Raw genomic sequence first — 26547 nt, 5'->3', positions numbered from 1 at the left:
GAAAAGGCGGTATCTGTAGCACAGATAAGGGTGATTAATCTACACTCATTTCCTTGTGCCAAGACACTTACTGTTTTGAGACAGGAATTTGACAGAAAGCAAACACATAGGAATTGACATACAGAAAATCTAAAGGCTGTTTCCTCATCTCATGGTTTTCCAGTCAGCTTATAATATCCAGATTTCATTTCTTCAAAGAAAACTTTAGCTCACTACCAAGTTAATGGCAAACAGTAAGTCACAGGTAGTAGAATATAACATTCACATCTTAATATTTCATATAGAAACCTTTACTTTAAAGTGTTATCTAAAATAGCATACATAGTTTACCAGACCAAATAGCCCTTATAAACTATGCTGAAAAATATCATCTTTATTTACAGGAACCAAATTAAAATTAATTTTCAATGTGTTTGAGATCTGCAACAACCCTGCTCTCTCAGAACCAGACCACAGCACAGCTTGACACTGCTGGGCAGAGCTCCAAGCAGGAAGATGCCAAGATGCCTCTCAAAAAAAGGCATTGGTCACACAAAGGTCTGGCTCACCTGCTTCTGGAAGAGGTGGGAAGCAGCTTGCAAACCATCCCTTTCTAATCAGGTGTCATGTCTTGTTACCTATCCCACCCTTCAGGCTTTACAATTACATGCTACCCTTTGTTCAGCCAAACTCTAAGATTGCTCTTCTGGGTCTGCTGACACACTGCAGAATATAGGGGGAAAAAAATATATACTTAGACACCCTTTCACTCTTTTTGAGCTTCTACATATACATGTTATCCTCATCTTCTAGCACTGTTGGCACTCACAACTACAAAAATAAGCAAAGAGAAAATCAGGAATATATTATGTTATTTTATAGGCACTTCTATAACCATGTAATTTGTTTCATAGTTAATTTATTGAGTTCCAATATCTGTTTTAAAGAGAACCAAATGGCTTGGGTTGTATAGAAGTGCTACCTTTGATACCCAAGAAATCCCACACTGTTTTACCAAGTATGAATTAAACACCAGAAGAATCATTCCTGGCAAAAATAACATCTCGTATGCACTCAGAAACAGCCCACACAGAGCCCTAGTACTAGCACTTGTTCTTTTGTGATTTAATAAAAATGTTCTGCTTCAAAAGAAACAGTTAATCTGATAACCACATTAGACTGCATCTCACAGACCTTGAGCAGTCAAGCTCCCAGGAAAATCATTGAAGAAAACAACAGGATTACGGTTTTTATCTCTACGTGCTGTGTTTATCACAAAGCATGGCCAACATCCACACTGACATTGCAAGATCATTACATGGTTACCTGTGCTCTATAAAACAGATTATAAAATGGTACTGCAGTATTAGAGATTATTAGCATGTTACTTCCATTATTCATCATAATTACCTATCACCAAAACATTAGTATTTCAGTGTAAACACTGCAAAACGTATACATGATTTAACATATTGAATATTGACAGATTCAAACACTTTGGATCTGTTATCTACCCACAAGATCTAGAAATAAGGCATATGGTCAGCAGATTAGGAGAGTTTAATAGACAAACGGCTCAAGTGCTTCGCTTTCCTCCCACACACCTTAACTCTGTCAGTTATGCTGCAGGATTCCTCATAGCATATCTCACATCTTGAGGAGGTCATACCTGAGGAAGGCTGTTAGCTGGCTGAGACATCATTCTTTAATTTTTTTCACTTTCCTGTGTACAAAAGAAACAAATTGTGAATAGCAAGAGGGCCTAGTCTTTTTCAAAATCTGGACAGAGTTTTCTGTTAGGAAGATAACTGTGTGGCCTGAGAGACTTCATCTGTTCATGCTTATACATTTATACACAACTGACACTTTATTCCATTCAGAGGATCTTGACATAAAATTGTGGAACTGATCATATCCCTGTGATGGAAGCTTGACAGTTTTCCCACACAGCCCTGTCAAAACTTCCCATCAGTAGCTGTAAACAGAATTAGCAGGGTGGCCACTTGGCAACAAAATTCTTTTGCTTTTGCAGTCTTACAGTGTGGCGCCGTCTCCTTTTGGGCTGAACACACTCCTGTCCATATGATGGCCACTGGAAATCTTGAAGTGGCATTTTGCTATTCTGACTCTCCACTTCTTCAGCATCAGAGTCCTCTTGTTGCATTGAAGGAAAATTCCTGTCTGGATAAATCTCCTTCAGTTTGCCCTCAAAGAATACATCTAGGCATCGTCCAGCTTCGGCAACCTCTGAATCTGGCTGTAAAAGAACAACCATTCAGTGTTACCACACACAGAAATCATCAAGGATCAAAACCAAATGATTACTCTATGTTCATGTCTCACCTTGGCTCTGTCTGCTCCATCTCCATTAGTCTCCTGCACACATTCTATAGCCCATTAGTCCCTCTGCATTTACAATGTAAGTAAATAACAGATGCTGCTATTAAGGAACATGTTTCTGTACCTCTAAGAAAAGGAGATGTGCAATGATCTAGAAAGAATGGCAGTCATCATTGCTTAGGAATGTCTATGTACCTGAATGTTTCCTTGCTATTTTGCTGGCTATGACTGCTTCTCTCAGCAAACTCACTATCATTACAAAAAGTTGTCCACTAAGAAATCTCACTTAAATTTCAGATCCAACTAGATGTATCAAGTTCTCAGATTCATATATAGCTCCATTTCTGTCATTAAAACTATATATATATATATATATAAAATTTCCAAAGAGTAAAACTGATGAACACTTTTGTTTATCCCAATTCCATACCTGCTGTTGATTGAACCAGTAGTTATATCAATGATAGTTTGAAAGAGCAGCCCTCTCATTTATAATCCCTTACCCATGCATATTAGAAACCTACATAGTTGAACTTTGCACAGTTCCAAAACATGAGACGCACGTCAGTCACAAGTTCCTCAGGTGCAGAGTAATGGGACTTGCTCTTTTTTTGCAGCTTGTTTCGTATGATTGACAAATCCATTGGCCTTTTGATGATCTGGTAATAATGCCGAGCCTGTAATAAGACACAGGTATGTAACCTTTGCTATTAAAATATTTTCTCTCCAATGACTTTCATCCAAGTTTGGACAGATGTTACAGCAGAGGATATCTTTCATCAAGGAAGAAAGCTCTAGTCTTTAGGTGCCTGTATTTCCACATCATCTTCCTGAGTGCTTTTTGGTTTAATAAAAAAAAATATTTGCTTGCAAGCTGAGTCTTGAAAACAGCACACTTCAGTGACTGCTCTGCTATTTGCACTTTCTAAGTTTATCCCTAGATAAAGATGTCATCATTTAACTATAATCAATAATATATGTAACACTGACAATTAGCTACAAAAGTAACAAAAAACCAAAGTACTGAAATAAGAGCAGCCGATACTGCAGGAAGTAGTCTGCCAAGAGTGACTGAAAATACGCTACTATGCACTCTTTTGAAAGTTCAGCAAAGGTCTTTTGCAATGGGCACCAGCATATTCCATTCCTTAAATCTTTCTGCATCAAAGCCTGCTTGTTAGGTAATGCATTCTGTAAGTTCATTGCAGGTTTTATTGGGTGGAATGTTTTTATATTGGTATGTCCTTCACATAAAATTTCTCTTTCGTGTGTTTTTTTTTCCCATCTCTCATTCTCCTGCTCCAACTTGTTGCACATTGTATTCTACATCATTACAATAGCTCTAATCAACATTTTCCTTACAATAGTAAATTAAAATTGCAACTGTTGAGTACATGGATGAAACTGCAGTCTCTGCTTCTTCCCCTGAACACAGTCATATTACCAATTTTGCAAAAGACCAGAACAGAGGGAATCCAGAATTATTTCTGAAGCAGACCTCTCTTAAGTTGGTGCAACATCCTCCATGTATGCAGCAAGTCAATTTCTGGCCCAAAAACATTGGTCAGCATTTATCTGCCTCTGGCCTAGCACCTTCAAAGCACTTACAAGAGGGAAACACCTACCCATCCCCAGGAAGCAATACTGTTCCTGTTCAGGAAAAAAGCTCATTAATATCTTTTAAGAAGACAAAGGAGAAAGCTGAGAGGTGTGCCAGAGTACTCTTGAATTCCCTCGGACACATGTATCTAGTACTTACCAGTGGGCTGACAGGTTCATGGAATGGGAGGCTCATACTACTGCAGAACAGGGAAAGCACCAGCTTTTCACACTTCTGTAGAAGCCAAAGTAATACATTTTCATTTAAAAGAAGTCTGTTTCATTCTTGCCTTTAGTTAATCAGTCATACTAGCAACAAGGGCAGTTTGTGTAGTCTGTGCATTTCTCATGCAGAAAGGCACAGTTCACTCAAGCCTGGGAGACATTTTGCCTCATAGCATTTTTACAGTATTGAAAATTAAGACAGTCAAGAAATACAAGAAAATAAATAACATGTAAAAATGCTTGTATGCATGCATCTCTCCTGGAAACTTTTGGGAATTTATTGCTATCACTATTTCCTTTCTGCACTCCAGGTCTATTTCTTGTCTCTTGACTATTAGAACAGCAGCAAGAACAATTAGCAAGAGCAAGAACAATTAGCAAGAACAGCTAAATGGAAAATATCTCACACTGTTTACATCCATTCATACAAATGGTTATAAGCAATGTGGCTGGTAATACCATATGAAAACAGTTCTCTTTATTAATTGTTAACTATTATTTTTTCACTGAAACAAAAGTATGCTGAGCCATGTTTGCTCACAAGCAGTAGAACTTCCAATTAGAATAGAATAGAATAGACCAGACCAGGTTGGAAGAGACCTTCAAGATCCAACCTATCAGCTATTTTCTAAAAAGAACCTCATTAATCAAGACCCAGAACCTAACCATTTCTGGCCAGTTGTACCCAGTCCAATGAAAACAGGGATCATATCAACATTAAGAAATTATGTCCAGCTCTTCATGGAGAGTATAGCTCAAGTATAGAAACAGTACAGATGAATTTGAGCAGTGCTGTGGTTGTGCTTATAGGCCCTGGTAAGGAGTCCCAGTGCTCTAAGAACCACTGCTGTTGCCTTCATGTATGCTGCTCAGACTAGACCAGTGCCTTATTCCAGGCTTCATTCATACAATATACACAGGACATTTATTTGCAACTTGTAGCTTATAAGTACCAAGTGGACTTCAAGAAAAGGCATTTTTTCATGTGAGATTGGGTGGAGAAAACTGGTAATGGGGATGTAAAAAGAAAAACTTTCATGTAGGGTGAGTTAACAGTGCCTGAATGTCATCTTCAAGGGGATGAATGGTACACATGAAGATGATTTCAATCCAACTGAAAGTCAAAAAGTGTCCACGTTTAAAAAAAAGGCTTTGCAAGTGGCCTAAGTAGATGTCTGAGAAAGTGCCAAGTCTTAAAGGTAAAAGATTTAGTGGCAGAAAGCCAGGCAAAGCTGACTCAGGGAAGCTTGTTCTACTGCTGAGTGCAACTTGCCTGTTCAAAGGAGAAAAGAATTCCAGACCTGTCTGTTTCATCTTTCTATAACTCATGCTGAGATCACATGTCCTTTTCTAAATAGCACAATAAATAGTTATCCCCACCTTCTGGTCACAGTCATCGAGGCCATATTGTGCAGGATAGCTGTGGCCACAGCGTGTGTTCTCACAGTCATATTCTACCTCCGGCCTCACTGGATTACGGCAAAGGGTGCACACCCATTCTCCCCTGCAACACAAGCCACAAAATCCTGTCACATTTTGTCAGCGACCTTGTCAAACAATAAACCTAAGGAATCACTATGTTTGGAAACATTTCTCATCATTAACTAATTTTACAATAGCAGGCAATCTGAAGCCCATGGAACTAAAGTTCTTTCTCCTAAGATGTACTGTCCAAGTAACTGCAGAAAGGGCATACATGGCTGGAAACAGTTCTGGTTAATAATTCATTTAGTTCCTAATGTGCAACACAATTCTTCCCTTTGCAAGAAAAGTAACAAAAGAGGCCAGTGAGAGATGCAGTTTTTGCCCTTGTGTAAGACTGACATATCCATCCCTGAGGATATGTTTTGCCCCAAGGCAGCAAGCAGAAACTGAGCATGTTAGCTAAATGTCATACATACTCACACTGGAAAGCTGAGCAGGGCTGGAACATGGCAGGAGAGATGGAAGACCTTGGGGCAGTGATCACAGCACAACAGCTCTCCTCCATTAAGACACACAGCACAGAAGTCCTCATTTTCAATTGGACTGACTTCCTGAGTAATGGGAGACCTTTTTGTGATGGAGATGCCGTTGTTGAGCTTCTGATCAGCAGACAGAGTATCTACAGGGGCAGCTTGTGTCTGTCCTGCAGCCTGGGATATAAGAACCTTCCTGCCCTCTGAGTTCTCTCCTTTGGACTTCAGTCCTTCATGTGAACTATCTTCATTTATCTTGAAAGGAGAAAAATCTAGAATCACACAATCATCATTTTCATACATGAGCATGTAACAGCAGTGGTTATCTGCAGACAAAAATCATTTCTCTGCAGTGAACTCTACTGGAGAGAACACTGGGGTTCAGCAGGCCCATGGTCAGCTCAACTTCTGCCGCTGGCTGGAAAGGTCAGGTAATTTCCTCCATATACCACAATGCAATAGCACTGTGAGAAAGCTGTACAAATTTCATATGACAGATAAAAAAATCAGGCTGCTTTACAATGTTATTTGCCGATTTTACAAGTCAAAAAAAGGCAAACAAAGAGTACAGTTTTGTTCCCACCAGAAATTCCCATTTGCTTCTGTTGAAAGAAGTTGACAATCAAGATTCCAATGAAGCAATAACATACAGAGCTTCTAAAAAATATATTACACTGTGACTTCTGGAATGAGGTCAGTTCTAAGCTTTTTAAAGTTTTATCCTGTATCTGTAATTAGACAGACAAGCCAGGCTGATGACTGTAACACAAGAACACTACAGCTATACAATCCCAAAGACACACTTCTCAGAAATGGAAGTATCAGGAAGCTACACAGCAAACTGAAAGCTACATTCTCTATTACTTCAACCCATCACAGAAGTATCCAAGGGTGAAACAAATCAACAGACTTGTTTAGTGTATAACTTTCAGAAATTGTGGGTACAAGACAGTGGGATATAGGGGAGAAAGCAAGTAAAGCCTCAAGGAAATTACTCTCACCTTTATAGACATACTTGAAGACTGGTTCCCACACTCAATTATCAGGAGAATTTTGCCCTCCTGCTCATTGTGCTGTGGCTGGAGCTTAAACACTGGCAGCTCCCCTGCTTCTGATGTACCTATTTTTAGGCGTTCCAGTCGCACATAAGGGATCTTCTTCTCCTTAGGGTCAGCTCTACAAAGGAAATGACACATGGTTAAATTCAGTGATAATCCACAAAAGTCTTCTCCCTACTCAATTTCAACGGTTTTTATGTGCTATTGTTGGGGCTCCTCTTCCTTTTTAACTGTGACTGCTGGCTAAATGCTGAAGATTTGCATGTTTTTTTAAACATGCTGATTCTTTAAGAAATGCAAACAAATCACTTTAAATTAATCACATGTGTAAGTTCATTACTAACTTCTGAGCTAAAACTTTGCCCTGCTCTGTATATTTTTGTTTTAATTATTCCCACATAAGTCACAATTGATGCTTTTCAGTGTGGCTGCCTGCAAGCAGGAGCACAGCACATCACCAACTTAACTTTAAAATACCATTCAAGCAGTAGCTGAAGACAACATTTTATATAATTGTTTATACAGTGTCAATCCTGTTCCATTCTATTTTTCAGGTTTAACTGGGGCTAAACAGTTTCTGACTGTTCAAGTGACATAAGTTTGTAAACATGTATTCACCCTGGAAAATGACACAGATTAACAGAAATAGATGAACTCGCCACTTCTTTTGAATTGTTTTCGACTTTTAGAGAGTCCTTTACAACTTTCAGGATTATGATCTAGAACGAATCTTGAGCTCTTTTTCCCCTCTCCGTTATCATTAAGGATGACAAATGTTCTAAATACATGCATAAAATTTCATGCCCAGTGCTTTTGTGTAAAAAAAAAAGACTCTTGTTACCTGACATTCTGATTGCTTTTCATATCCATTTCTAAATGTTCCTTTTCACAGTTATTGGAATCTGGAACAGAAGATAAGAAAATGAATAAAATATTTATAATATCAGAGTCAGATTAGGGTAGAAAGTACTTCAATATTCATGTACTTCTGACTGCTGTGTAATATGATATTGTAAGTGAATTATGGAATCATTTCATCTATATGTATAGAAAACGTGTAGCTATTTTCTATTCTGGGATACAATCTTTGTCTTTCGGTTCTGAATATGAGCAGCTTTTCCAAAACATGTTGTCAAAATGGTTACATTCCTGGAAAATTATATATGTACATAGCCATGCCACATTCATCCATATACATGGAATGTAAGTAATCCTCTTTGCTCTACAGCCTTCGCTTGAGAAAAACAGGCCTGCTGAGGTCAGAATCCCTGAGGATCAGCAAGTCTCTGCAGTCTCCTGCTCCATGCAAAGAAGCTTCACTGTATGATTCCTTTCTATTCTCCAATGCATGTAACATATAAACATGAATTCAAAACTATCCATTATATAAGCAAGTAACTGTAGCTCTTCCGTGATGCTAGACACAAGAATAACCAAACAATTCTGGAGAGATGGGAAAGGTGCATTTCACATCACTCCCAATGTGCTATTCACTTGTGATTATTACTTAGATGAAGGGTGGTAGTGGTGGCTCAGGACAGAACTACTAATGGATGACGGCACACTGAGCTGAAGGAGCAGCTCTTGTCTCAAGCTGTCAAACAAGAGGATGCTCTAATGGTGAGGAGTTCCTAATATTAATCAACTTTTCCATCAGCAACATGGCTTATGAAATAATAGTACCTATAAAATTAGTGGAAAACACCAAACCAAAGAGGTTGCAAATCCTGTGGAAAATGCTTACAATGTAAAAATTATCTTAACATTTCAGAGAAAAAGAAATCTCCTAAATCAGTAAGACTGAACTTAGACACCTGAGTATTGAGTCTATTTGAGAGGCATCCCTGCCCACGGCAGAGAGGTTGGAGTAGATGATTACTAAAGTCCCTTCCAACCTAAGCCGTTCTGTGATTATGCATATGAAGGATCAGATGAATGTAATCACAAAGGAAAACAGCTGACTAGGGAACAGTTCTGTGGAAGGAACTGGGGGTTAATGTGGACCATCCACTGCATGTGAGTCAACCACATAATGCTGCTGCTGCATAAAAGGCAAACACCATTCTGCAGCATATTACCAGCAGTAAGGAATGTAAAACACAAGAAGCTCTGCATGGCACCCCAGAGGCCTTGACTGCAGCACTGCCTCTGGCTGTGGGCAGCACTCCTTAATTGCAGAGAACCCAGAATAGCACAGCAGGAACAAGGTGGTTTTAAATAATCACAACCCTGAACCATGAGGAGAGACTGAAACTATCAGATTTGTTTAGTCTAGAAAAGAGAAGGGAAGGGGAGGGTGTTTATGAAAGTCAGGATAAAAAGGAAAGTGGCTGCAAATTATGCACAGTTTTTACCACATCCCTTTGGGGATAGGATAAGAAATATTTTCTTATAAATTAAGCTTAAATGTTTAGCTTTAACATTACAAGGGGATAAGTCACTGGAGATAAACATCAGCAGCAGTAACACAGCACTCCTGAAACCAGTAAATCCTACTGAGAGCTACCAGCAGAGATACCCTTGCCTTTGCAACAGCATTGATCTCTCCCACCCATGCACACTATATACAGCAAACTTATCTCCTCAATTCCCCTTCACCACACACCTTCAAACAGTGAGAACAGGATGGGAATTGCACTCACCCATGTAAAAAGAGCAGAATTAAACTTAATGTTCTAAGTCTTTCCAACCTCTTGCATGACAGGACCCATGCTTTACACAGAGGAATTTTGTAGCATGTTTTCCATGTGTGGTGTCACAGGACTCAAACCATATACTACAAAGCTGCTCCTCTCATAGATACTTAAGCCTGACTGAAGCACAGCTTTTTAGGGTGCACCTGATTCATGCAACTCACACAACTTGTTTTGGCATAATTGTCACAATTTGGTGTAGTACATATAAGAGAAGACAAATACATTTCCTTGGCTCACTGAGCTAGGCCTCCTTTGTACTAATTAGAATCCTCAGAATAAAAATACAGCACAGAGATAGAAATATTAATTCATCTTTTACAGAGAAAAGCAGCCAAATACTGGCATAAGCCACAGGATAACAGCTTGATCCTGCAATCCCTTGCTTGCATGAATAGTCTCATTGACTTTTAGAGTTTGCAGTAAGGAGGTTTTACACTGTAGTACAAGGATGCTGGCAATGCGCCCATGAAAAGAGTTGGTCTAATTCTCCATTTAGGCTGGAGAAATAGGCCTTGGCTGAAGTGAAGGTTCTCTTTTTCATAGTACACAGAGCCAAGCAGAAGCACAGACTATCCAATATATTAACCCAACAAAAATTTGCTGTGCTACTGAGGTGAAGGACTTAGCAGAAGACACATTACATCTCAGATACGGTGGGGTTTTTTTTAGTTGAACTTGGACTCTTCAAAACAGCTCTTCAATAGTCATAACTGCAGGTCTCATTAACAGGAGTGCTTCTAAGAGAACTAATACTCCTGGTACTTCACATAAACACACTCGTTTATGGTTCATAGATGAAGGATGTTACAAATTCAAGGCATATCATTTCCATGTTTTTCCTCCACAAATGAGATCAAACACACTTTTCCACTGGATTGAGTACTCTAATAATATATTTGAAGCTTCCTGGGAAAGCCCATTTATATGTAAGTATATTAATAAGCATGCTGCTTCGCAATGCTCGCAATTACAGTGTTGAGAGAGAAAGACCAAAACCCTAACTGAAATAATAAAAAGGCTGATACCTTCTTTGCTTCCATGTTGTCTCATGCTGGCATTCACAGGTAGGAAAGAAGTGTTGCTGAGGAGCTCACACGAAGACGTACAATGCTGAGATTTTTTGAGGGAAAGATTGATTGGTTCTTCCAGCACTTTTTGCATAGAAAGAGTTAATTCATTAACTACATCTTGCCCAGCAATAGCCAAGCTGCCTTCTAGAGGATGAGCCACAGTACTGAAGCCTTCATCTTCCAGCTTCAGATGGGGGAAAACAAAGAAAAGAAACAAAAAGAAAATTGTATTAGTTTTCTTTCTTTCCATCTTAAGAAAATAATTTGCAATCAGTTTTCAAATGCCAGCTAAGGAAAGCTTTACTTTCTGAAACAGCTGCTTCTGGCTGACTAACAGTAACATATGCTATCACTGAAAATGGATTTCCTTACAGTAAAGGAGTTCGAGCAATTCCTACCTTGCACTTAGTGCTGCCCTGGATTACATCACCCAGTGCCAGGCCAGTGGCAGCCCCTGGACTCAGATCACTTGGACCTCTGCCTGACGTCAAGCTGTAGCTGGGCACTGAATCTGGTGAAGTATCACAGTCACAAAGAGCATCCGTTGATGGGCCAAGTGTTACAGCAGTTGCACCTTGCATCTGTGGGTCGGCCAAGCTAGATAACCTTGTTGAAGGTAATTCCATTTCTAAACTGTTTGAAAAGTCCACAATGCTTATGGATGCTGAACGCTGGGAAAATAAATTTAAAACAAACAAACAAACCCACACCAATACATTAATGAGCTTTTCAGCAGCAAAATGCTACTACCCTTTCTATAGTGGATGAGAGACCCTGTCAGCTACATGTAATCAACCAGTTGTGTCAACAAGGGCTTGAAAGCGTCTTGTATTCTTAGACTGTTTCCCAAAGCTTTAGAGTGTTCACCATTAAAACTGGAATGGGAGACACCCAGGTTACTCTTCTGTGATTTATGAAATCTCTCTGTCATTCATCAGTCCAAGGGATGCTGGGTTTTAACTCTCTACAATGAATGGGAAATCCCAGCATGTAGAATATTTCACTAAATCAATGCTTGATACAAACCCTACTAGCTTCCTTTAAGTTATTCCAGAAGAAATAGCATTCAGCTCATAAAATTTATCATTTCATTCAAAAATCATCAGGTCACTTTCTTCAGAAGAAAGATGCAAAATAAATGGGGGTCAGATCTGACACAAGTGGATGAAAGTATCATACTGTCAATGATGCTGAAATTTTTATGCTAGTTAGCGAATCTGTCCCATTAAAACCTAAGGCACTTGGCCTTTAAATGTCATAATGTAAATCCAGAAGCATCCTACACATACTAAGGCAGAAAGGATGTACATGTCTGGTTTTCAGTGAAAGGGAATATTTACCAAAGTCTGCAATAGTTTTAGCAACATACATTTTCTCTCCTGTGATTTGTCACTGTCAAAACTACAGAAAGACTCTTATGCAAAACAAAGCAAATCCATCCATCTAGGTGACTTCCTTAAGCTGCCTTACATCCAGGAATGTGTACTGAAATCAGGACTCTCCCAGTATGCATATGAAGCAAATATAAGCAGTCTTGAGAAGGATGAAGATCTGTGTCATTTGCATATACAATTTTTCATTCTTCTCATCATAGTTCATTGTTGTTTCATCCTTGATAATTTATTAAATAAATTCTTTTGACTACCATACAGTAAGTAGCACTCATTGTAGCATAACTCAAAGACAAAAGAAATGTGTTGATTTCTTCTGAATTAGGGTTTAATTTCATTGTTGTACTTATTTTTCTGCTAGGGGGCTGTGACTTAAAAGTGGAGGTGAGACAGGGCCCATTTCCTAGATTTAATTAGTATTTTTCTCAACTGCTACTCCATTTTGGATTTTGATATCTTTGACCATCTTAATTCAGCAGTGGTTAACACAGTAGCCTACACTGAGCTGTCCGTTGTGCCTGGGAAGATCTTACATAATGCCAAACAAGTCAGTCCTCAATTCCTCTGCTCAAAATGAATATTACCTATGTGCTAAGAGAACACTGTCAACAGATACTAATTTCCATCTAAAGATATGCTTTAATTTCTTTTAGCTGAATCTGCAACAGACACCACAGTAGAAGCCTTGTAGGAACAGTGACATATCCAGTGAGACAAAAAAACCTGCATTTGAGGCAGAAAGAGGTCAGCTCTTCTGCAGTGATAGGTAAGATTTGATACATTCTACCACACACTGCTCTAGTAAGTCTGTTTTAAACAGTCCTTTCATGCTGAAGAAATCCCTCAGAGTACTGGGTCTCTGCTTCCAGGGCCATTTTCCTCCTTTTGAGCCAAATATGTCCCTGAATCGAAGCTGCCTGAGCTATAAAAACTTCCTGGAGCCAGTTGGAATCAGTCAAACACATTCTTCCTACCTTATATTTGAGTTCAAATCTAGACCACAGCAATGAGGAAATGCATTGGTGGAGGCACGATTTTCCATACTCTGTCTGACAGAGCACTCTAAGAATGCTCAGATTTCAAGTCAAAGGAATATAGGTAGCTCAGAAAGGAATCCAGTTGTCATGGTCACATATCCTGAAGAAGTCCACAAAGATCAAAAATGTTCATTTGTTGTCATAACTTGCTTGTGACAGATTCCTGCCTATTGGGTACACAAGCCTTTTTCAGGTGACAAAAATTAATTTTTCTCATTAAAAAAGGAATAAAACAAATAAGCAGAATTGGTGCTTGAACTGAACAGCTGGACTGCAATCAATCTTGCACTTTCCCATATTTCAAAGTCCATTGTGAGCATTAAGTCCCTGTGAGATAGTTAAATATTTATTTAGCTAGATTCTCAAAAGCATGAAGCATCCCCAAATGCCTGAGTCAGCAGGAGCCACCTAACACTGTGTGCCATTGGAAATGGGCACACTGAGGCACACACGTGGTAGGCACACCAACCAAAGCTGCACAGCAAATGAACTAGAGACCTTGTGGCAATTCACTTCTAATCCCCACATGCATCTTCCTACACTTGTGTTTTGAGAGCATGCCATCACCTGCTACCTACTGAGACCCGACCCTGTGAATACCCATCTGTGTGTAACTCTATATGCTGCAGGTGAAATGGTAGCCTTGCTAAGAAGTTTACTTCGTGAGAGTCATCTCTGGGACAACTCCTACAAGGGAAAAAAGATGCATGCATAAGACTTTGTTATAACTGAAATTTTTAGAAAGGTCAAATTCAATTGCATTATATGGCTATATCTTTTTTACTCTTCTAGTTAGCATCAGTTTCTTCAGAGATCTTCTTAGATTATATAAGCCAATATAAAACCTTACTCTTGTTAAAAAGGAAAAAAAAAAAAAAAAAGAATAATGAGGCCATCAAACTGCCATCTGTCTTTCCCTTGGGGCATAAGTTAATTTTGTGGTTATTTTAATGATGAAGCAACATTATGATCTTTCAGTGCAAAATATTAAAACTCACAGTTAAGAACAGACACATTCCATTCTGATCCATGGAGCTGCTGTCAAGTGTGAAGTGAACAATGCACTGGGAACAAGGCTCATTAATAGCCTATTAATTCACTCCCTAAAATAATCATTTCTTTTGCCATTAGCAAAAATTTCTCTTTTCCCTTGACAGTTCAGCTAGTTTTTGCAAATGGGATGCCTTTAAAGAATTGATCTCTGTTTTATAAAAGCTCTATTGCTTTTACATTGCACCCTTTGAACAACAAGAAGCATTAATTATGCTCTTGGGTAGAGGGTGGCTTCAGCTGTAGGTTAATTTTGAAACTTCTGACATTTTAATGTACAACCTGGCACATGAAACTACATTTGTGTCATTATAAATGGAATTCTCATTGTCTCATAATTAATTTTGGTCTGATGATCCTTATAATATAATGGCAGCAATATCACCACCCCAAAATACCTTCCACCACAAATTTCATAGCTATGGTAGAGAAAGGTAAGAAAAAAGAACATGCAAAGTGCCTTCAGAGAACAAAAAATAAACAGATTGTTCAGATCAAATATTTCTTTGATCACTGTTGCATTTAAAAAAAGGTCCAGTGTAAACATGCAGCACTAATACAGAAGAATTCTGAGAAGCAAATACTTACCTTAAAACACTGGGATTAGGATTTGTTAGGATTGTTTTGGCAAAGTCTCAAGGCTGTTGACATTAAGTGTCACAGATAAAGCAAGCTAAAACTAGGAACCGCCAATTCTCTTTGCTATAAGAGAAATAACATGCTGCAAATGGTTGCAGAGTAATGAACGGCTGCTCTTAAGTGGAGCAATCCCCCTGGCAGCTCATTATGCTAGGAGGTTAAACAAATGTACTACTCCAATCCAGTTGTTTAACTCACCGCACACAGCAGCACTGATAACACAGTCTACACATGCTTCCTATTCCTATTTCCCAATTTCAGAAGAGAATCCAAGGAATTTCCTTTCTGTCTCTATGAGAAAAAGAATCCAAATCTTCCTTAACATTTTGTCTGAACAAACTGGAGCCGGCTTAAAGCGGAAGGCAGAAGAAACTGTACGGAGCAAGCAGCATCATGTTTTATTTATCCCTTTTTCCAGGTCATGGGAAAAGGTTTTGTTAAATTAACATTCTGGGAAATGTACCTAATTGCATTAAGCATGAACACACTTGTGCTGCAAGCAACTCAATTCTTTAAAGTCAAAAAACACTCTGATACTTAGGAATTTGCAGGATCTTAAATTCTAGGAGGTTACTATTATTTCCTTCACATTTAATACCCTAACATTCATAGTACTTAGGAAGAGAAGAAAAGAAAATTTTAAAAAAGGTGGGGGGAACAACAACCATAAACTTATCCTGGTCCCAAGCTCAGATTCTAATTCCTAGGGCCAGGTATTAATTTATTATTACTTTCAGTCACTAAGTAATAACCACATACTTAAGGCAATACAAAGACACCACAAAAAAATCTGTACTGTGCCCCCTAACCCTTTCCCAAATTTCACATGATAAAACCAAACCAAACCAAAACAAGACCCACAAGAAATCAACAGTTAAGCACTTGCCACTGAGATGGAAGAGTTGTCACTAGTAAAGCTTATGATAAAAGTGTTGGGGCAAATGTGCAAGAATGCCACCTCCAGCAGACTGAGAAGCAGCTGTTGTCACTGATAATCCTGTAGTAACAGCAGCACTGGCATGTCAGCGCCTAGAAATTGACATGCACCAAGTCCCAGAAGAGGCTGAGAAGTTGCGCCATGAACTGTCATCGTGTTAGTCTTACATGAAATGCCACCATTGCATAAAACTGCAATAAAGCAAAAGACTCTCTCAAAGTGCCCTCAAGAGTGCTCCTCAGATGGCATGGAATATTTTTGAGGATTTTTCCTGTTTCAAGTACTTTATGGTGCTTGAGACAAGCAGAGCTCTTGACCTAAGGACCTCAGACTTACTACAAAAAGAATGGTACAAAACAACCAGTGTTACAGCACTACATAAAATTTCCATTGGCTTGCACCTCAGTCACTGTTTCTGGTTACCCTGAAGGTGGTGAACACTGAGTGATTACTCACTGGTTTATTAGTAATCATTGACTAATACAGTGCATGGCATATTCACAGATTTATTTTAAGCAGAAGGTGAAATAACATCTCAAGGGGAGAAACCCTGAAATGTTGCTAAGAAACATAACCAAGCCTGAGTCTGACAAACACTGTTCAGTCTACTCACAATTAATCAGTGTCCCAGAAGGCAGAACCATGAGTGGCCAATCCAGTTAGGTGTTTAGGATAAGCACAAATGGGACAGACTGTTCCACTGCCTAGGACCCAACCTAACAACTGGACAAATCAAAGAATTCTCCCTCCCAAAAGTAAAGGCCCTGTTTCCAACTAGAGAAAGTGGTGAAGGTATAGTCTGAGATGTCCAGTTGGTCCTGCAACAACACCAATGTCGGTTGCAGTAGTACCTGAGGCTCAGACTACAAATGTGTGCTATAGATGTTCAGTAATTATGGTTAGGTACATCCTTTAGACCTCTTGCTCATCACAGTCACAAATGACAAGTAGGTACATGAAAGTAAAATGTGGATTATATGCCCTTTTTTACTCCAGAAAACACAATCAGGCCAAAAATAACTCATTATTCTCACCTTTGCTCCAGAACAGATAACCTCTCCAGGCCTGTGCACAAATTAATAACTCAGTATCACACTATGTAAAAGCAACAGAAGGACCATATCATTGCAGAAGGCTTGTAACCCTTCTTACAAAACTGATAATCTAATTGAGTACTCATTCCTCCACACTGCAACTTCGCAGTTCACCAGCTTGTATAAAATGTTTGGCTAGAGCTTGGCACCATTCCCCAGAACAAAAGTGCAGGTATCACAACATTTCTTCTGAACTTTGTCCTCTCTCTAAATGGAGAGGCTGGGTATTTGGCAGTCATGGAGATGGAACTACTCTACAATCCACATGGGGCTACATGAGTCAAATATATCAACAGGAGAGCACGGAGAGAAAATTGTATCTGTTTTGCACATAGAAAGAAAATTTCCATTTCTAGTGTTGCGTTCTCAAACAATCCATGGTCTAAGTATAGAAAGATTTATTCTGCACAAAAAATTCAGTTCACAGAGAAATAGAGGAATACACAGGAAGACAGAAAGTCTGACATAATATATCAGTATTAATGTTCCAAAATCAGTGAAATGAATGAAAACAAGCCCATACATAACTGAAGTTACATATTTACAGTCTATACTATACACAGGCATACACAGCAGATGGGCACAGATGAGAATTGCTCTGAACTTTAAGACAGCAGTAGCCTTGATGCCAATGTTTCTGATTGACATCAGATAGAAAACCCTACCTTATAGGACTGGAAAACCAAAATTCTGTCTGCTCAATGAAGCTAGACTTAATGTTTGTCCTGATAGATGGTAAAATGTAAACATGAGATTTTACAAGTACATGAAGTGTTTCATTCTTGCTTCTCTACTTCTGCATATCAATGTGAGGGACAGAAAGCAGTAGTCATCAGAATAAGCTGAAGAGGCATTCTTTGAACTCAGAGGCACTCATATGGCTTACAAGTGCCTCTCACCATGGTGCAATGACTGCACTTGCACTTGTCTGGGATAATCTGAATAATGTACTTGTGGTTTCCTTGTTTGAGAGTCATGTTGTAACCCCAAACTATTAATACCATCTGTTCCATATTGCTCCATGCATTACTATGACCCCGCATGCAAACAATTCATCTAGTTATCAGTCACTAGCATCAAATGTAGGCCACAAACATGTTTAAAAAATGCACAGATATTTAATTACATAAGCACTCCTCCAACATAAAAGAAACTACTGGGCTAATGGAAGCTTTTATTTTTTGACAGATCTTGGCAAGCATGTAACTAAACAGTCAGTTCTGAGTTTTGCTACATCACACTGTTTTCACTTTAATGAAAGAATCTCATCAGCCAGAGAATTATCTACTCCACTAGGAATGCTGTGCACCAATGAAGGCTGACAGAGTTCAGCAGAACCACAACACAAAATCAAGGTAGACCAATATCAATTATTCTCCAAACAGCAGAATACAGTTCTTCTCCAGGTAGCAAAAGGTTTCTCTAGCCATTTTCTCTATCATATTTTCCAAGTGTAGCATTTTAGACTTCTCCATTTTCTTTTTTTTTCCATGTCTTCAGAAAACTTGAGAGAGATGAGATGTTCTGAATACAGGCCATATAGAAGTAATGCCTATACAGAAACTTTTGCCTGGAGATGAGTGTGAAAATATTTAACCAGATAAAACAGAAATGAGAATGAACAGACACATCCCTTTGTTCTTGAAGAGGAACCGAATGCCCATTTAAGACCATGTGACCGTTTGAGGTTTTAAAGTAGTTGTCAGATTTAAAGTAGTTGTCAGGAAAATTGTCAGGCCTACAAGAAGGCTGGGGAGGGACTTAGGATATCAGGTAGTGATAGGACTAGGGCAAATGGAATGAAGCTGGAGGTGGGGAGATTCAGACTGGATGTGAGGAGGAAGTTCTTCACCGTGAGGGTGGTGAAGCCCTGGAATGGGTTGTCCAGGGAGGAGGTTGAGGCCCCGTCTCTGGAGGTGTTTAAGACCAGGCTGGATGAGGCTCTAGCCAGCCTGATCTAGTGTGAGGTGTCCTTGCCCATGGCACGGGGGTTGGAACTAGATGATCCTTGTGGTCCATTCCAACCCTGACTGATTCCATGATTCTATAAAAGCAGGTATCTTTAAACAGCATTCATCCAGAAAATATTTCAAGGGTTTCCTTACTGTGCTATATGCCTTCATTATTTCTAATTAGCCATTGCCAAAGCTGCCAGCACATTACAGCTTCATCCCAAATAGCTCATTACATGAGATAAACACAAGCCAAGATGGGGTACTGTAACTGTTGAACATCCATATTTTTTGCAGAAGCTCCAGAAATATAGTGAAAAACCAGACACCTATGCTTTCTGCACCAAAGCATACACATCTCAGCACCGTCAGAAAAATTTCCTTTTTCTTTTCTCTAGGAGTATCTTCCTCTTCTCAGCTGGTGCAGCAATGAATCAGACATCCTTTGTTTTTTTCTCCTCCTTTTCCCATCAGACTACACTAATCTCTCTTGCACATCTGCTTCCATTTTCTTCCCTCTTTCTGACTTTTCTTCTTGGAAGTATCATTTATTTACAGGATCGAGAAACAAAGGACAGCTTTTCCAATGTGCAGGTAGGAAAAATCTCTGAAAGCTAGCTCATAAGCATCAGCATTTGTTTTCACAAATAATTTTGAGGGTATGTCTACACTACAAGAAAAGTGTATGCTCAGGTTCACAGTCTTGCTCAGACTTTAAATACACAACTTTGATTTTTACAAGTCATACCCTAAAGGTAACCCTATCTTAGAAAATTTGCATAGTTTTCCTCTGTCCTGTGCTCTGTCTTCAGAGGCTGAGGGAGAGCGGCTTCTGCATGCACAAGTCAGGAGTAAAGAGATTCATCTCAGAATCTTGTGATACCATCAACCAAATCCAGCAATTCCATCATTTCTACAGGATTAAGTTAGCAATTGCAGATTTATTTGTGCCTTCCACAATTCAGTAATCATTATCTTTCCATGTCGTTACAACTCCCAAAAGGACCTCCAGCTCTCTGAATGGGTATTGCATCATAACAATGCTGGGTCAACAAAGCTATGTGCTAAAGGAGGATAAAAGCACCTCCTTTTGGGGGGCTAGTAAGGAAATACAAGTTCTTCCACAATACTCCACACACAAATCTCAAGAAAAACCATCCACGAAAGACAGAAGTGGTACAAACAAGTTTGCGTTTGGAATGTTTTAAGCTAGCTGTACACAGAGGTAAAAGGCAGCTTCTTTGCCTTATACACATAGGCAACATCCAAGGCCAGCAAGGATCTACTGATAAAGATAAGCTTTCCTGATTTTGTTTATGCTGCTGCTTCAATAGTTAGTGCCTCCTAGTAGGTGGAATTATCAAAGCACGGCTAAAATATGTTAGATATAAAGAAATCCATGACTTTTCTGCTTATACATGAACAAGAAGAAGGAGTATAACAGGATTATATCCCTTTCAGACACAACATCTTCAGTCATAATTAGTGCTGTTATTTCTGAGGCGACTATTTTGAAGGATGTTTCTCAGTCTTGACTTCATCAGGTTCTGACTCTTTCTTTTTTATCAAAGTAACTGCTGTTAGTGCGGTAGTTAACAAGTCCTGGTAGTTACATCCATAGAGATAGGCACAGGGCAGAATTTACTCAGCGAAATATTCTGTTTATTTACTATCTCATGCTTAACAATCATGCCAGCCAGATCTAAACACTAACAGCTTACAGAGCAGCTGTCAATCCTGGCCTCAGCACAGTGTGTGGGCATCTTACTCGGAGATGCCCACTAGGTTCAGCTATGACTGTCTTCTAAGATTTACCAGGCCTTTTGATGACTTTTACTATATTTAATTTTTTTCAATCTGGTTTCAAATCCCAATGCTATATTATAGTTGATACTAGCATGTTTTCTCTTTAAAATATGTTTTCAAATAAAAAAAGTTCCTTATACCTTTCTCACTGGATGGAAAGCTGACTGGTGCAATGTGCTCTGAGAGGAGTGACTGCTGACACTGGCTTCTTCATCTAGTGACTGTGACAGGGAGGGACCTCCACTTTTGTCAAGAGTAATTACAGGCTTCTGGGCATCAAGATCAGTGGAACTCTCATAGACCTACAAATAACAATTAAGAATTTGTGGTTTCAAAATCTCAGAAAGAAAAATGGTAACAAATTCATGTCAGCTCACAGCATACACAACATGGGAAGACTGGTAAAAGCTCTAAACCAATGAAGATGTTCAAAGTAAGCTTAAGCAGAGATAAACATACAGAGAAAGTTTTCCCTCAAAAAATAATGGATTATAAATAACTAAATAAAAATGTGAAATGCTGCTGTAATGTACAGCTATTCCAAAAGCCTACAGTCTGCTCCCACAGGTAAGTCACTATTCAAGGTAGGAGCTCCACAGAATTTACACAATGGGAAGTCCCAGCCACCTTTCTGATGCAGTCCCCACTGTTTTGAACAAGTTTCAAAGTCACCTTGTGGTGCATCTTATCTGCCTTGTAGTTTGGATGCTCACCACCAAACACTGTTCCTTTTTCTAAAGCAGGTTTCTTACCAACAGAAGGAGAAATTAGCTGTGCTGACAAAACTAACAGACCAGCAAGTATCAATACTGATGAAAGTCTTAAAGGACATGCCATAGCAGTAAGAGCAGTTACCAGTGGAATGGGAAATACCTCCCAGATACAACAAATAAAAAAGAAAAAAAGTTGTTCTTTGCTCTCTTTTCATTAATCATTCAGAATCAAAAGGTAATATCTTCTAAGAATTCAGAGCTTAGTGTCCAGTAAAAAGAAGTTAAAATGGAGTTTAAATGAGATTGGTGTAGTCCTCCATTACATGTTCAAGAAGGAGGAATAATGATGTTTTTACTCTCTCACTTGCTGTTCACCTAGTCTACTTAAAAATTCTTCAGGCTCCAGGTAATGCAGCACTTGACAGAAAATTTTGCCCTAATCTGCACGAGGCATGAAGCCTCTGCTGAATACAAATATAGACAAGACAACTCAGAAAGTTCAAGCAAATACAGGAAATCGCAAAAGTGTCTCCGTGTCTGAGCTGAAAGAATTTTTAGAGAACTTACCTCTTCTTCATCTTGGATTTGTTGCTGAACTGGGGCTGGCTGCCTCACTATGTAGTTGATTTGACCCACTATGGTCTGTTGAACGTGCTGAGGTGGCTTGGCTTGGTTCAGCTGCAAGCTGGGCTGTCCTTGGGCCTGCAAAAGAAGCTCGAGATCCTTTTTCATCTCCTCCAGTTCAAACTGGTGGTGCATTATGTCCAGGCTTTGCTGAATGACTTGTTTGTGGGTGTTCTCATTCTGACCTGATGGTGGCGATGCTGGTGGATGCTGCTGCTGCTGCTGTGGTGGCTGCTGCAAATGGTTAGATTTTATCTTCTGGGGATTACCAAGTTGCACTTGCACAGTTGATGTCTGCAAACAACCTTCTGTGCGCAGTGGCTGTAGATGGCTGGTATGAACTTGATGAGCCTCATGCGATACAACGGCATAACCCAAGGGTGCAGTCTGATGCAGCTGCTGGGCAGGTAAGTGCTTTCCCATCCTCCCGGAGACAGTCTCTGGCTCTGACCGCGGCTGCTGTTCCAGCCCAGGCTGTGTTAGTTTCAGAGGCTGGGGGGCACCCCTGCACTCTTTTTCACGTTGCTGCATGCTGTACTGCAGAGGAAAACGCTGCTGGTGCAGTTCAGAAGGTTGTCGAAAATTGTGATGGCGATTTGTGTCTTGGTAAGAAGGCTGAGCTTTGTTTGAGTGAGGTACGCCGAGGCAGTGTGAGCAGCACACAGGCACAGGACACTGAGCTGCAGCTGGAAACTGATGTAGCTGGCTATTCCCAGGTCCCAGCTGTGGAGCTGGTGACCGCTGCCCCTGAATCAAGGAGGTCTGTAATCCTTGCACACTTCCACAGAGTACCACATCTGAGTGAGAAATGTGTCCACCTTCCATAGTGAAACCCCCTGGAAAAAAACAGTACATTTGCTTCCTCCTACAGTCTTGGCAAATTTACAGAATAAAAACTGACCAATGGCCATTTCCTTGTCTTCATTTCAAGTATAAAACATCTTAAAATATCCTATCTAAACAGTCCTTCAACATACTGTCAAGGCAAATTTATCAGGATTTTCAGTAATCTAAAATCACAGCAAACTCCCACTGATGTCAGTGGAACTCATGGCTGAATGACCAGCAAATGCTTTGAAAAATTGACCTCACCTTACTTTAACTGATGGATGTGGCTTATACTTTCATTTTTTACTGAAGTATGAGCATATCTGTGTATGAACATACCTGTGATCCTGTGATACCTTCTCATCTATAAGCACAAGTACAAAAGAATGCTTCCAGGGTGAAAGTAACAAAAACTAAAAGAGACTGACGTTATGTAGGTGAGAATCCTAAAAGTTACAAGTGACCCAGATTTCATCCATGCCTTTAGTCAAGAGATTATTCCCTGTAATATTGTTATAGTGTTTTACCTCATCTAGTTTTTAATAATTTAAAATGGGAAGAGAACCAATCTTTTGACCACTGATCTGCCCACTGAAGTGAATTTACTGTAAAAACCCACTGCAGTTCAAAAATTGATAGCTGGTGGGAAATAAAGTCACAGTATGCACATTCATTACACCAATAACACTGTATTTATTATACAGTCAATGTCTTACAATAATTTTTGTGCTCATTAACTGTGTCTCAAGCACTGCTCAGGTTTTTTGGCCACTAAGATAGTAAAGGATCTGAGAAGCATGGGCACAACTGAGCTCAACTGCCCCCAGGTAAGCAGAGGAACCCACTGCAGATATTCCATTTCTCCTTACAGGACTGTCATAGTGCTGTACAGAGCTATTGCTTGCTGGGATTGAACAGAATTTCAAACACACTGAGCAAATTCAAGGGTATTTGATGGCCAGTAACACCATATTTTATGTCATATCAGTCAAAAGCTATCTGTTTAGTACTGCACAGTGTTTCCACTAAACTAGTAGATGTATTCTTACACTGAGATTTTGTAAGACCATCAAAGATGATATTCATAGAGTATATTTCTAAGCAATGTTTATAAGGTAATATCTCTATATATTATGATGTCTTTTAATCGGTGGCTTAATAGAACTGGAAGGAAAAACAGGCAAGTTCAATGAGACTGGCTTTTCTTCAGAAAATGACAAACGTTACCAAACTGGAAGTCAAAACAAAAAGAGAGCACATTAGGGAAAGTACTGTATGTCTATATCTGTCTTTGGGAACTTGCCTAATACAGAACAATATATTTGTCTTACCCAGATTGGACAGTTGTTTAGTCCAGTAGGAGGGATCCCAAGTAAATCTGATCTTTAGAGGAGGACCTATGTCTGTGTTACAGTTTGTCTCTAACAAGCGCTGGATCTGAAATACAATCTGATAACAGCCAAAAACGATGATTTCATTCACAATCATGAAAAATGTTTTCAATGAGAAACATTAAATCCTCATAACAGTTCTCTCATTTACTGCACAATTTCAGTTTACTGAGAAAATAAGCACTGCTCTTACCAGTTCTTTACTGAAGAGAAATGGGATGCTGTTTTTACTGCACACTGCCCAGCTGATAAAGTTCTGCACATGTTCTAACTGTCTGCTTAAAACCACAACACCTTGCAGTTGTTGCTCCAATTTCTGCCTCCTTTCACTGGTGACTTTCTGTTAATTTGAATCAGCAGAAGATAGTGGTCATTCTTTAGCCACATAATGCATGCCATCACTGGCATCATATTATGCATTATTTGCAGAAACACTGTTATTCAGAAGCTCTTTTAAGCACCAGTCATGAAAAGAAAGCAAATCCTATTCAGCAGCTGTGTCTGAACTCAGGAAGAACAATGACTCCTCCAGGATCAACAACCTACATCATCACGACCTGTGTTTAACAGAATAATGTAATCCAAGAAGGCTGTAGAAGATGGATCAAATTTGCACCCAGACCACTTTCTTGTCTTTTGTAACACACAACAGGGAAGGCTCAAGAAAGAATATAAAATCGGAAGTATGCAATATTTCTCAGAATGGTTCTGCAGTCTCCAGCAATTCATGACTTAGGAACCACGAAGCCAGAGGCTACATTGTTGCTATCAGTGTATTATTCTGTGAATTTGTCTAACTCCATTTGAACACATGCAAAACATCCTGCAGGAAGGAGTTCCACAATTACTTACCATTTATGTGAAGAACTATCTGCCCTTGCCTACTTTAACTCAGCACCCCCCTACAGGCACTTCAACAGAGATCTGTGCATATACTTCAGGTGTGTGTACAGTTCCGTTGTGGTTACAGATGACTCAAACACTGAAACGTTGTTAAAACACTTAAGCACTGAATTTACTTAATGTTTAATAACACTGAAATGAGAACATAGGTTTCTCTTTTTTGCTTAGCTGAGTAGCCATATTTGAGTCAAGCATGTAAGTTCAATGGTAGCCAGGAAGTGCTGAGTGCCTTGTCTTTCCAGTATCTGCTAAAATTACCCAAGAATAACACCTGGTTTATTCTATTCTATTCTATTCTATTCTATTCTATTCTATTCTATTTCTATTCTATCTGGTCAGACCTAAATGCATTTTTAGTGCTTGGCACATTTCAAAATAAAATCCTATGTACTTCAACTGGACATCTGAAAACTGAGGAGTCAAAACTACAGGAAATGACCAGAGGGTCATTTTCAAAGCAGGGTATTAAATGTGCTGCTAGTGGTCTTCTACAAATGCAACATTACAGCCAGGAGGTAAGTTTTCACGCTACTCAGAAGGGGCACACACATGCTCTGTAATTGCATTAGAAAATGTGGTCAACTCAGGAGAAGCAAACACTTTGGCACTTCATCCTGAATCTTTGTCAACCATTGATTCCACAGAAAATTCTAAATAAATAAATAAATAATAAAGTATTTTCAAACATAAGCAAGGGAACAAGAACTCTCACAGCCTATATTCTTTCCATTGGCACTGGCATTATATGTAATTAAGTTCAATTTCCCAAGTTATCAAAGAAATTAGTCTTTCTTACTTCAAGTTGTTCCAGAAGGATGTTTGTTCGTTTATTGATTTCACTCATCAAAACCATCTTGGCCATTTTTATTTGATTTTCTACCTTCTTGTATAAATGTTTTACTTCAAGCAGCCTGTGGGTAAGAGATACACATCTCTGGATGAACCAACTGGTATGTCATTTATTCAGAGCTTAGTAGTTATTTGTCATAAGAATTCATTTAACCATTAACAGAGAACTTCAATGAGTGTTGCACCATTTCCCATAAGTTCTTCCATCTTTCTCTTCAAACACAGAATCACAGAATGCTTTGGATTGGAAGCAACCTTTAAAGGTCATTTAGTCCAACCACCCTGTAATGTGCAGCAGTGTCTGCAACCAGAGCAGGTTGCTCAGAGCTCATCCAACCTGACCTAGAATGTTTCCAGGAATGGGCTTCTACCACATCTCTGGGTAACCTGTGCCACTGTTTCACCACC

General features: G+C 39.2%; 1 protein-coding gene across 1 annotated transcript in view; it reads right to left on the bottom strand.

The window, feature by feature from the left end:
• Window positions 1-748: 748 nt before the first annotated feature.
• TRIM66 (tripartite motif containing 66) overlaps window positions 749-26547 on the bottom strand; it is a 41991-nt gene continuing 16192 nt past the window's right edge. The window contains exons 7-21 of the mRNA XM_009905120.2: window positions 26087-26201; window positions 24581-24727; window positions 24328-24445; window positions 22112-23004; window positions 20972-21133; window positions 11324-11596; window positions 10881-11109; window positions 8001-8061; window positions 7103-7277; window positions 6049-6356; window positions 5524-5647; window positions 4079-4153; window positions 2844-2996; window positions 2018-2236; window positions 749-1702 (exon numbers count right to left, since the gene is read on the bottom strand). Of these exons, the coding sequence (XP_009903422.2) occupies window positions 1685-1702; window positions 2018-2236; window positions 2844-2996; window positions 4079-4153; window positions 5524-5647; window positions 6049-6356; window positions 7103-7277; window positions 8001-8061; window positions 10881-11109; window positions 11324-11596; window positions 20972-21133; window positions 22112-23004; window positions 24328-24445; window positions 24581-24727; window positions 26087-26201 (3070 nt within the window). The 3' untranslated portion in view covers window positions 749-1684. The remainder of the gene's footprint in view (window positions 1703-2017; window positions 2237-2843; window positions 2997-4078; window positions 4154-5523; window positions 5648-6048; window positions 6357-7102; window positions 7278-8000; window positions 8062-10880; window positions 11110-11323; window positions 11597-20971; window positions 21134-22111; window positions 23005-24327; window positions 24446-24580; window positions 24728-26086; window positions 26202-26547) is intronic.

This window comes from Dryobates pubescens, chromosome 22 (genome assembly GCF_014839835.1).
Source record: "Dryobates pubescens isolate bDryPub1 chromosome 22, bDryPub1.pri, whole genome shotgun sequence".
In the NCBI taxonomy this organism is placed as follows: Eukaryota; Metazoa; Chordata; class Aves; order Piciformes; family Picidae; genus Dryobates; species Dryobates pubescens.
The sequence above is the reverse complement of the archived record's forward strand: the minus strand, read 5'-3'. Positions and strand labels throughout refer to the sequence as shown.